This window comes from Thunnus thynnus, chromosome 13 (assembly GCF_963924715.1).
Source record: "Thunnus thynnus chromosome 13, fThuThy2.1, whole genome shotgun sequence".
NCBI classification, from domain to species: Eukaryota; Metazoa; Chordata; class Actinopteri; order Scombriformes; family Scombridae; genus Thunnus; species Thunnus thynnus.
In genome coordinates, this window is record NC_089529.1 from 10,339,074 (window position 1) to 10,351,756 (window position 12,683).

The 12,683-nt window shown below is 42.8% G+C and overlaps 1 protein-coding gene across 3 annotated transcripts; it reads right to left on the reverse strand.

Annotated features, from left to right (window-relative positions):
• Positions 1–617: 617 nt before the first annotated feature.
• arhgap35b (Rho GTPase activating protein 35b) lies at positions 618–11,936 on the reverse strand. 3 transcript variants are annotated; one of them, XM_067607752.1, is made up of 8 exons: positions 11,382–11,936; positions 11,203–11,266; positions 5,115–9,009; positions 4,654–4,795; positions 4,145–4,222; positions 3,824–3,955; positions 3,493–3,598; positions 618–3,370 (listed from the first exon to the last, which is right to left on the reverse strand). In XM_067607752.1, the coding sequence occupies exons 3-8, from the start codon at positions 8,832–8,834 to the stop codon at positions 2,959–2,961; spliced, it is 4,590 nt and encodes a 1,529-aa protein (XP_067463853.1). In that variant the 5' UTR covers positions 8,835–9,009; positions 11,203–11,266; positions 11,382–11,936; the 3' UTR covers positions 618–2,958. The 3 variants fall into 3 exon arrangements, with proteins under 3 accessions (XP_067463853.1, XP_067463855.1, XP_067463854.1); XM_067607754.1 differs by lacking the exon at positions 11,203–11,266 and having other exon boundaries at positions 11,527–11,936; XM_067607753.1 differs by lacking the exon at positions 11,203–11,266.
• Positions 11,937–12,683: the final 747 nt, after the last annotated feature.

Consider the following 12,683-nt stretch of genomic DNA (forward strand, 5'->3'; position numbering starts at 1 on the left):
AGAACTCTTTCTGCATGTAATTTTAGAATTAAGCTTGTTTATTGGAAGGATGCATCCATTGTAGAGATATTGTGTTTTACACAGATTAATTATCTTTGCAGACAATATGCTGGTGAAGTCATGTTTCAGTAGAGATTATTTGTTAATGATGTACCAGATACAGCACACAGCAGCAGCCGTGTATTCATGCCTTGCTGTGTTTGTTTACCAAGTTGTCAATCAGGAAAACAGAAAACCACACTGCACTATTCCAGTGGTAATTGTAGATAATAATAGCCTGTCTAACATATTGTCAGATGGCAACAGGGTGCAATAGGGCTTTTCAAAAACTGTCATGGGCACTTCCTCTCCATTTGTGCATAATAGTGACATTTTTAATCAACAGAATGATGTGCTTGATATTGTTAATTCCTCGGGCCCCATTGTTGTCACAATATTAATCAATCTAACTGCTACTGTGCGTGTAAATTATAATCAGAAAATGACATTTTTAACTGTGAGGCTCCAATCTCATTTCAAACCTGAGATTCACAAAATCTGACATAAACGAGGTAACTCTCGGACTGCAAAAGGATCAATGAAACACGCATACACAGGCACCACAAGAAAGCCAGGGACAATTTTACAAGATTTAATTTATTAACTATTATACAGTTCACATAAGGCCTTCATCTTCAAACACTATTCTCAGTCAGACAAATTCCATGGTTTGCTCTTGGTGCACAGTACATAAACTTTCACGTTTCAGCTATTTCTCTTTAGTATTTGTTTTGTTCTAATTTCATGTTTTAAAACAGGGAGAGGCTTTCATCCTTCTCCCCTCGGTGTGTTTTTAAATCATGCACTAAACTTAAGTGGCCTTGAACCATTCACAAAAATTGTAAAAATGGACTTTCGATCATTGAAATACACACTAGAAATGTTTTCTACCATTGACTAAAGGGTGGTGTTCCCCAACATACAAATAAACAACCATTATAGAGTAGTATGCGCTCACTTTTTGCTCATTGAGTGTCAGATTTGCCATGGTTGTGTCAGAAGTTTAAGCGATGCAGTAAGGTTATATACTCCCATGAATTGTGTTACAAGGGGACAGTTGCTTGGTTGGTTCTGTGCCAGTCTTAATGTTACAGCTTACAGCCCCGAGCAGTTTAAGAAGATCCCTCAGTTTAGTCTGATGAACACATAAAATGACTGACTTCCAACAGCATTGCGATTCCAAAAGTACCAGTTAAGTGATGATCCCAAATACAACCAATGATCTAGCAAATCTGGTTGGGTTGCAACCAAGAACCATAACAGAGCCACAATCATCCAGAACTTGTTTGTCTGGTTGTCCTTTTTTTTTTTTTTTTTTTTTACTTGTTTACTAGTTTAAGGGTTAAAATCATAGGTCTTCATTAACAGTGCTACCACTCAAAAAGTGCTGCTTGTTTTCCATGAAAGGGAGGACAATATGCCAGCACAAAACTACTACTTCACTAGAGCAGGGAAATGGCCGGTGGTGCTTCCTGAAATGTGCCCCATCCACAAAAATTCAGTTTCTACTTGATCATTGTATTGTATAGCAGGACTAGCGGTAATAGTACGTCAAGAATACTAAACCTTCTGAATTAAAAGGTCCTTAATATTAGATGAATACAGAGCTTGGTTCGATAGACAGCCACGGCAACACATCCAGCAACCTATCATGTTTCAAGCGTGTGGTTTCCATGGACACCAGATTGCAACAGTTATGTTATGGTATGACTAGGTTACACATTCAAAGATGGAACAATGGAAAAATGTCTCCTTCACTTGACTGATGGCAGGCAAAGTCTTCATTGATATTATAATGGCCTAAATAAACCAAACTTCCCTAAACATCCAATCTGATCAACTGACAGCTAGAAAGAGAACAAACGCTAAAAGAAAACTATGTTTCACATGGCTGGATGAATGAGGAATATGAGTAGATTCCTATCAACCTAAAAAAGGGACTTGTGGATCAACTTAAAGAACATAAGTTTTTACAAAAGGATCTTGTTTCACAAGCCTGCACTGATGCCACACTCAACCACTAAAAAAAAAAAACAATATGGACAAGTAATCAATGTGGCATTTCTTCAAATTGAACACTACACTATCAAAAAGTGCTTCAGATAAGTTTGTGGATACAAAAACAAGTTTGATGTAAACAAAGTTTGATCTGCCAGAGCTCTGTAGAGGCAATGGGTATGGCTGTTTGAGCTGTGAAATTAAAAACACACAAGAAAACAGTATGTCAAAAAAAAACTTTTTGAGGGAAAACAACAGTGATCATTAAAGTGCATCCCTGGATGTGTACCCCCCCGCCCACCTTACCCTCCCACCACCCCTTTCCCTTCCCTCCCCATGCTGACCCCTCAAGTAGAGCCGATGAGAGAAACCCCAAAGGCAGACACAGAAGAACCTCTGCTATATGGAGCAAACTGCTGCCCAAAGGACCTACAGAGGAACGGTCTATAAATCCAGTGGCAGTACTTTCATGAGAAAAAAAAAAAAACTAAAACAGTTTTACACAGATAAAAACATGGTAGCCACAAATCATGTCTTCCAGCTTGGCATAGAGGTTTCTCTTTCTTGGTAGTGTAGGATAAGTGGTGGCTGACAGAAGAGAGGCTTGCAGTGACAGCGCCCTCTGTCCTCCACTTCTGACCTGACGTCAAATTCCAGGAGATCAGGGTCTCAGAGGGCAGAGGAAGAGTCACTGATAACGGTAGCCTACCCTGATGCGCACAAGTATGGATACAAATAGCAGGTTGGGGAAGTTTCTCAGACACTTCCTATCCCCTCTCTTCATAATCTAGGTTGTCCATGATCAAAAATGTAGTGTGCAAGTGCACATGGGTTTTGTGTATGTGTGTGTGTGTGTGTGTGTGTGTGTGTGTTGGTGATAAGGTCCAGCATCATCATGGGCACACGTGGTTTCATTGTCTCTCACAGTGTCTCCTGTTCAGCAGGGGAGTGGTGGGAGTGGGGGTGCTGGTGGAGGGGAGGGAGCAGGGACTGCAGAGGAGACTGGGGGGTGGTGGGCGGGGACTGCTGCAGGGGGCTGAAGTGCGTGGTGGTGTGGGGAGGAGAGGAGCGGTAACAAGAGTAGGCAGAGCTCCCAGTGAGGGTGGTGGTAGGTGAGGCAGGGAGGCCTGCCAGGCCGGTGGGGGAGTCAAGGAAGGGCTGGTTGTAGAAGAAGAATGCACACTGGTGGATGAAGGTCTCGATGATTGTCTGGTAGGTGCGTGTGGCAGTCAGGGCGTCCATAGTGGAGAAGTCTGGTCTCATCAGAGTGGGCCAGAAACAGATGGACAAGTTTTCACTGGTCATCAAGTTCACCCTGCTCAGCTGGCTCACCCTGGGAAAAACACACAAATTTATTCATTCTCATCATATGGTACAGCAAAAACAGATGGGTGTCTACCACCAGAAGATCAACAAAGCCATAAAGTGATTTTAAAAAGTAGACGGGGAACTTACTTGTGTAAGTGGCTCACTACATATTTGAAGGAATCATAATTCTCCCTGGGGAACTTCCTCAGGACATCCTTCATGGTGTATAGCCTCTGTTCTCTATCATTGATTTCTGTACACACAGAGACAAGTCATTATTAAAACTCATCATCGCACAGAGTAATTTGAAGCCGACACATCTTGCTGTTCTACCATGAAAATGATTCTTGTCAACACTGAAACACCTAATACAGAGCAAAGCAGGTCTCACAAAATCTTCCCTACCCTCTCCCCTCCTAAAGAAATAATCTTTTTATGTTCCAGTCAAGACCCTCCCAGCCCAGCAATGTTTGCTTACTGAAAGCATCCAATAGGTCCACCTGCAGAGCACAAGGCACCAGGGGCTCAGGCAGCTCAGAAAAGAAGCTTTTGAGGGCTCCAGCCACAGTGTTTATGGAGAAGTCTTTCTCCACTAGGTCTAATCCGTGGTCTGCACAAGGAGAATGAGAGAGATAAAAGGGATCAGAGAAAATGAACAGATCAGTAGTAGCTGTCATCAGGACCGAACAATCAGTTGCATGTCACTTTCCTTTGGTAACTCTCTGTTTATGTTTTGATTAAGTAGCCATATAATTATATGTCAAACAGCTGGTTCAAACAAGTCAGATGAGCAACTCACCCTGTTCAAACTGCCTCTGCATGCTTTCCATCTCTGACTTGTTCCCGCTTACGCGGTACAAACCCTCTGTGTTCAGGCCTGAGGAAAAAAGAGCACACCAGAGAAAAAGGGAAGACATGGGGAGGGAGGGTGGGTGGGGTGCACAGTGGGAAACAAGCAAAGCACAAACACTTCATTAGCCCCATTGCAAACAGACATGACAATACAGATGCTGGCAGTTTCTGGAGCAGTACTTAGCTGAGTAAACCTTTGTATAACTTTCACATCACACTGTGGTCATGAACAGGTGCACTGGTTTAGTTCTAACAATAAGCATGTTTACATAGGTGACTATTCAATAACATTAATTTCATGAAATATATTTATTTATAGTAAAGAATAAAAACTGATAAATGACCATTGACAGAGTAAAGCTTAAAATTTAATTTTGCAAACATCACATACACAACAGCACAATGGACTGCTCCTTAACAGTAGTTAAAAAAGGATTATAAAACAAAACAACTTACCTGTTGTCTCAATGAAGCGGACACACTTCTCAATGAAGAGTGGGATAGGTCTGTCTGGAGATACCACATTCACTAGGGGGACCCCAAAGTAATTGCTCTCCGGGGGCTTGGGAATAGCTGGACGGGGCTTTGGTCTTGTTTTCTGCGAAGGCAGACAGACACAGAACTCGCATTCAGTCACAAATGTAATGTCAAGACATTACCACAGTTAAAACCTGCTAATACTGTTTACGTAGCAACTGTGTACTTACAGTGTTCCAGGTACTCAACAGTGAGGTTTAAAACATCCTAAATGTTTTTATGGCATCTATAATATCACAATTATATCGATAAAAATTACAGCAGTTTTTAATGAGGGCAAGATCTAAGAAAACTGTTAAACAAGTAATCATTAATTAACAGTAATTTCTATATGAGGTCATGGAGCTACTTCTTCTGTGGAAGAAGATGGTAATACACACCTTGGCTGTTCGTCGCAGGCTCTTGAGAATGTTCCTCTTTTTTGGGTCCTCACTCTCCTCATTAACCAGACTTTCGCCTTTCAGGGTCCCAAAGTCATCTTCCTTGGATTTTGGAAGAGCTCCCATCTCATCATCGCTGCCTATGAAGCTCGTGCGAAAGCTGCTGAACTTGCCAAGACGCTTGGAGCGGTCCCGGTAAAGGCGAGGCTTCACCCCAGCTGCTGAGAACTTCCTCCTTCGCTCAAGAGAGCTGCTGTCAGCTTCACTGTCTGAGCCATTTCCATTGGAGTGCATCCTATTGGAGTTGCGGATGGTGATGATTTTGCCTTGTGTGCTGTCATGTGGCACTGAGTAGATGATTTCTTCATTGCTAGGGCGGGGTTTTGAAACAGCATCAATGGGTTCAGCATAGTCTGAGGGATCATAGCCCACATCCCCACCAGGAACCCAGGTAACAGCAGAGGGTAGGGAGCGACGGTGTCCCAGTGTATCTATGTACGGGTTGCGACTCACCTTCCGGAAGTCAAAAGTGACACCCGGTTTAACTCTCACTTGGGGGGGCAATTTGTTGTTGAGTTTGTTCTCAAAGTCTCTGATATCGGAGATGACAGAAATGTCACTGGAATCTAAGTCAGGCAGGTTGAAGCCCCCACTGTGAGAAGTGAGTGTGCCATCATAGTACGGTGGCGATGGCTCTACATCATCCTCTGAATCCAGGAACATGGTGACAGGACTGGGAGAACTACAGCGTGGGGAGTACACATTTTCATTGGTGCATGCTTCAGCAACATTGTCGTACATGTGTGTGGCTTCCACAATGTTGCGTTTCTCAACCACCTCCATCAGAAAAGGATGAAACATTTCTATCCTGTGCAGGCCTCCTACCACACCCCCAGATCCACAAACCACGCTGTTGAAACGACCCTCAATCTCATGGGCTAGTTCTTCCCCCTGGATCTGCTGTTCACGGGCATAGTCACTATCAGTGAGCTCTGCCTGGCTATCTCCCACTGCCAACAGTTGGACTGGGATGATGTCCTGAACCTCACACAAGAATGCACACAGGGTCTCCAGGGAAGCTTTTCGGGTGACCGAGTACACAGCGATGTAGCCATGTACCAACCTGCTCTTCCGCAAAGTGAAGGAGGCATGGTATGAGAGCAGAGAGAGCTCAATAGCCAGCTTGTGTCCACCAACTGTCTGCTCTAGCAATACAGAAGTGCCACTATTAGACATGGGCCTGCAGTGCTGATGCATTAGGAAAGGGGACAGGAGCTGCTCAATGTCATAGGAGTCTCCACACATTAAGCACATGACAATGCGAAGATCTGCCTCTGGGGCCGGCTGATGAGGAGAGTCTCTGAGACCTGGAGGCTCAGGGAGGAGTGGTGGGGAGCTGCTACTAAAGGATGTGCTCCTCCTAATATCCAGAAGGCTCCTCAGCACCTGGTTGATTTGAGTCTCATTGACGTTATGGCCATAGCCCACACCAGGGGAGGCTGGGTCTAAGAAGCTACACTGCAGTCTCCTTGCAACCTGCTGTCCCTGTGTTATTAGGTTTAAGGCAGTTTCTCCACCAATATCCACATATGATCCTACGCCTCTTTTGGTGACTAGAAGCAGTGATGTTGGCAGCTGTGCTAGCTGGCTATCCCTTCGTCCCAGAGTTGATTCTCTAAGTCGCTCAAGGCTTTCAACCACATAGGAGAGGGACTCTTTTGAATTATACAGACACAGACATCCGTGAGGTGTGAAAGTCGGGGTGTGAAAGGAATTTACTGGAAGACGTACATTTCCCTCAATAGGCCGCAGTGTCAACTCATACATCTTCCCATCTAACACATACCAGTCATCATTTGTGCAGAGAGCCCTAATCTCATTGGCAAATTCTCTGGCCAGTCCATCCTTCCCCAGTATGACAAGATTAATTCTGTCGGCCTTGGTGTCCCCAAAATGAGCTTTCACATCAAAAAAGGGGTAACAAGTGGGGAAACGTGAAACTAGGAGTTGTTCAATCTTAGAGTCTCCACAGTGAGGACTGCTAGGGCAGGTCTCCTTTGTAGGGTGATAGACAAAGTGGATATGCTTCAATACTAGAGCATCTCTTTCAGCTGGAAGCTTTTGTAGTGCCTTGAACCTCTGTTCCTCCCCTAAAACCTCCTGAATTGCCCCCATCTTCTCCTTGCTTGGCTTGGCATCCACCTCAAGCTCATAAAAAAGCTCAGAGTACTCCAGTAAGAGCTCCTGGAAGTCTTCTTTAGCACGGTCAATGATCTCCTTCTGATGGCGGTTGTACAGGTCCAAGTACTCTGGCTCCTCAAGCCACTGGTAGAACTCTTCATTCATGATAAAGCTGCGGGCTTCCTCCCAAGGTTTACCAGGTGTGACAAAGGGAGAGGAAGCTAACTTCTGTTTAAACTCCAGCCTCATCTCTGCCCGTCTGCACTCATTGCGCAAATGTTCCAGGTGGGCATTAAATATTTCCTCTGCTTCTGCAGTCTCCAGTAGGTCTGAAGGGATTCGCTCATCCTCCATGTTGTCAATGTGAGACGTGTCCTCCCATGGAGAGTCCTCCAGAACAACAAACCAGTGGGCAAAGTGCTGCTTGGACTCTAGAACCTTCTGTACCCCGGACCAGCTCAGCTGATCTATCTCATCAAGGTCAGGCACCAAGGAACTAAGTGCTAAAGGAAGAGTGCTCAAGTATATTTTGCGACGCCTCTCAATATGTTCTTGCTTCAGACGGTATACATGCTGTTGAAAAAGCTTCTTGCATTTAGCTGTTCCCTCCAAGAAGACATATTCTTTGTACTCTGGGGAGGTGTTCATGCGTCGACTGGTGTTTAACCAGGTTTCATTATGATTCTTTACTATACGGTTGATTAACCATTCATAGCGATCCTTGGCCGAAGCTATCTGCTGACTCTGGAGCTTTAGGGCTTCAAAGTAAGGAATGATCTTGGGCTTGCCCCTGCTCTTATCAATAAGTTGAACCAAAGAGAGGAAGGCAAGGTCCACATTTATATTTGAGCGTGCAGATGTCTCAACTACTGGTAGACTCTTTTTAGTGATAGCAAAGGTATGTGCATCTTTGATATAGCGCTCAACTCCTTCATCACATTTGGTGAGGACCAGCACAATGGGCTTTTTAGTCTTGCTAAGCTGACCATATAGGTTTGTGACAAATTTCAGCTGGTCATCAAAGTTGCGGTTCATGCCCCTGCTGACATCGACACATAGCAGGAAGCCATCAACCTGCAGCTTGCCCTCAGGCATTTGTTTTTGCTCAAAGTCTTGCTCCAGGCCCAGCTGATCTGTGCAGAAGTACATGAGCTTCTCTGCTGATGCCAGCTTGGTTGCGGCTGCCCGTTTGATGTAGGGCTGCATAGCAGTGCTACGGTGTGGCTGAAATGTCTGGTCATCAATGAACTCAGTTTGCTCCACAACATGCATTCTGCACTCAGGCCCCTCCTCCAGAACCCGTGACACCTCCCCCCAAAACAGAAAGTGATCATTATTAACCACTCGACCCCCAAAGTCACTGGTGCTCAACACTGATGTGTGGTCCAGGTAGAAGTCATCAGCACTAGGCCGTACAAACCTATTACACAGGCAGGATTTTCCAACCCCACATTGCCCCTTCTCTTTCTCTGTGCCTGACAAACCCACCACAATGAGGTTGTAAATGGGCGATCGGACATCTTGCTTTTTCGCCATCATAGTCTTCTGACGCTCATCCTGCCATAAACAGGCACTGTATAAAGGAGTTCACTTGAATGTTTGTCCATAAAGTTGCTGATCCGCAGAGGAGATCAGATTTCAGTTTCTTCTGCAGGGTACCAATTTTAAAAAAGAGCCGGGGGTTCTTTCATTCATTCCTTATATGAGTCAGATCCTGTCAAAAAAACAAAACAAAACAAAAAAGAAATCAGACAGCTAAACTGGACAATAAACAAAAATACATTTTGGATTAAAAAGGGAAATAACTTCATTAACCAATGGGTCAAATGTCAGACTGTTAAACCTAGGTCATACTAGGTAACTATGATAAAATAAAAACATATTATTAAAACACACTACTATATTTGGTAATGGACATTAATTTTGCTAGAGATGCAAACATTAATCAATTAGTCCATCGACAAAGTTATTTTTCAAGCAAAAATGTCCAACGTTTTGTTTCCAGCCTTTCAAATGTGAGGATTTGATGCTTTTCTTTGTCATATATGGTAGAAAACTGAATATCGCTGGGTTTTATACTGTTGTTTGGAAATTGTGAGGTGCCTTTTTCATTATATTCTGACATTTTACAAATAATTGAGAAAATAGTCATTAGTTTCAGCCCTAATTTTTGCTCATAAAATTTTCAACTTTGCATAGGGCCTTTTTAAATTACTATCCTTCTTAATAACTGAGCAATCTAATCATGGAATAAGAGAATGAAAAGTGGCAGATTTTATTCTATTTTGTGTCCATTTCCTTTGTATACCTAATCATATTGAGGCTAGTATATTGTTTAAGAACAACAAATGATTCTCAGTTCAACTAGTTATTAGGCTTTAATTACTATCCATGATCGTGACTATGCCCTAGATCATGTATCAAGTCAACACTTTGTCTTTGTCTGTAACAAGTGTGAGTTCAGCAATGCCAACCAGTGATAGCATCACCTGATATAGGCAATGGATTGGCAAAAGTACAGTAAATACCATTTTAAATGAGGCAGCATGCTGACAGGATATTTGCAAATTTCATTAATATACCACTCTGTGGCTAAAAAATACTTTCATTGTTGGTTAATCTGGTGATTATTTTTTTCTTATCTAATAACTTAATCATTTGTTTAAAAAAAAAAAAGTCAGAAAAGAGTTAAAAATGCACATCACATTTTCCCAGTGGCCAAGGTGACATCTTCATATTGTTTGTTTTGTTCAATTTACAATAATAGAAGACTAACAAAACCAGCAAATATTCACATTTAAGAGGCTGAGCCGATTCATTTTTTGGCATTTCTGCTTTACAAGATAAATTACTTAACTGATAATCGAAATTGTTATCAATTCATCTTATATTGATTTCAGCTCCAGTCCAGTCATTTCATGATAAATTCTTATAATACCAAACCATGATCAAAATGATTACATTAATCTTATGAGAAAACATGGTGGGAGTGGTGCTCTTTAAATGACAATGTCAGCTGATCACTGAGTGGGGTGACAAGCATGAAAATGACTATCTTACAAGCACCTCAGTCTCCATTTTCAGCCTTACTCAACACCTTTTCAACCAAAACGAAGCAGCGGCTATCTGCCTCATTTCGAAAGATAAAACAGTGAATGAATGAAGAACTTATTACCAGAGTCAGACACGTGCAATCTATGCAAAAAGATCTCTGAACTTGCTCACCCCGTTAAGACCCTTAAAGCTTCCACTATTATTACAGCATTGATTAATGCTACCATTATTATAGTACTGACTACATTCTGCAAATAACTGCACACAATTTCTATAGAGGGGCAGAAATGACCAACTGCAAAATTTCAACAATGAGTGTATGAGTCACTGGAGTCAGACGTCATGACAAAATGTGAATTATAAGCTTATAATGAAATGAATAACCTGTCACATGAAGGGACCAGAAACAAACAGCTTTGGCAGGGTCAAAAGCAACCATGGGCAGTCCACACCGCTCAGCTGAGCTAGGCCTGATACCCAAATGAGCAGACAAGTTATTTGCAGATAAAAACAACCAAACTGCCCTATTTAGCAACATCTAAACACATACAGATTACTCGAGCGCACCTTCAAACAATTTCACTTACATAATCTACTTACTTGGATAAAAATTTTGAAACGTATATGTTTTGCAAAGGATTAACAGTTAACATGGTCTTTAGGGTGCACAGAGAGGGGCTGACCACGCCAGGCCTGCTGTCTACATAATGAAATTGCAGAGCCGAAATCTGGGATAGCCTACCTTCTCCGCACCGACAGGGAATTTATTTACCCAGCTGTCTAGGGTGTAGCACTCACCGCTTCACTAGGAAATAGCCCATAAATAAGAGGAGAGAGCATGCAGGGTACATACCATCGCATTTCTCCCTTTCTCCTCTTGCATCTGTCAGGCCAGCGCTTGCCGCAGCCCTCGCCGCCTGATGTGCATAAGCATAAAGCCGCAGAATACACTATGGGTCGTCTCAATTCACAGCTGATCCTGATAATACTACAGTTTGTGCGATGGGGTTATTTGATTTAAATATCCGTTACCTATTCCTGCATTCTCCTGTTCAGCATCACTGTTTGCGTTGCAATTAAACACGCGAAAGGAAGAAATAAATATCCCAAATAATAGAACGATCCGATTTTGTTCTTGCAAGGGTTTTTTTTTTCCTCATAAGAAATTCAGACGTACAAAAATCTGCTTAGCCGTCTTCTTCTCGGTTCACCACGTTGCTTTTTCAATAATTATTCTGTCCATTGTTGTGCCCACATAATGCTGGGCCGGTCGCGCACACGAGACAACGGTGAGTTTGTTGCAATCGCCTTGTTTCGTCTGAAATATGCTTCTGCTGCAACAGAAATGGTTCACGTCCTGGTCGATTTATGAGCAGATTGCGTGTGTGAAAGTGGTATTTCTGCCAGCTTTCCGATAATGGCGGCGGCCCTCCTCCCCGGACCTAGTTCTCCTCTTCTTTTCTTTAGGAAAAGGGAGCTGTGGAGACAGAGGCGGCGGAGAGAGGGACTCACCCAGCGGCGCCCTCACACAACTGCACCAGGTCGGCTCGCTGCTGCTCGCTCACCAGTCAGCGCGCTGCGTCTGCGGGCTTCGTTACTCACAAGTAATCCATTTCTCAGCATTCAGGCTATATTTCACAAGTATTGCCACCATTTCTTTGTAGCCCCAGAACAGCCATTTGTTACAGAGATAATCATTTTTTGTTACACCAGATAACTAAAATGCAGTTGCATCCCCTCTTTGATAAAATATCCATTTATCTGCTTAATATTATCCAACGTTACTGCGCCTCCTGTGAATGGCACCACAGTCATGTCAGCTCTTTTTATGTGTTATGACACAAAATTGTAGCTAAATTGGAAAAGCAAGAAAAAGTGGCGTTAAGATTAGGACTACACAAACTATTTTTCTTAAGTTACACCAACTTTAAGTAAATATTTTATATTGTAACTAGGCCTATTAGTTATCCATGTGAGATCATATATTTTGCAGTAAGCTCGGTTAAAGGGAAACTTCGGGATTTTTCAACCTGGACCCTATTGTCCCATCTATTTGTGTCTAAGTGACTAATGGGGACAACAATTTTTGAAATTGGTCCAGTGTTGAGGGAGAGCACTGTAACGGTGTTACACCGTATTTGGTGACCCATCAGATTTCGTGACCTGAAGTGTTGGAAGAAGTTCTCAGGTCCCAAAGTGTCGTGCTGATATACTAAATAAATTTAACAAAGTACATCATTAATACTGATGAGGGAATGCATAAGCAGCATTTTAATATATCAGTCACAGCCTGATTTACTGCAAAATTGGCACTTTTGCTTCAGTACTTTAAGT

What these genes read in the sequence shown, in the direction of transcription:
- arhgap35b (XM_067607754.1), bottom strand. Translation starts at nt 8,834, where the DNA reads ATGATGGCGAAAAAGCAAGATGTCCGATCGCCCATTTACAACCTCATT. An exon ending in GCAGAGGCAGTTTGAACAGG is followed by an intron (nt 3,956 to 4,144) that starts GTGAGTTGCTCA and finishes CTCCTTGTGCAG; the next exon opens with ACCACGGATTAGACCTAGTG. An exon ending in GTAGTGAGCCACTTACACAA is followed by an intron (nt 3,371 to 3,492) that starts GTAAGTTCCCCG and finishes TGTTTTTCCCAG; the next exon opens with GGTGAGCCAGCTGAGCAGGG.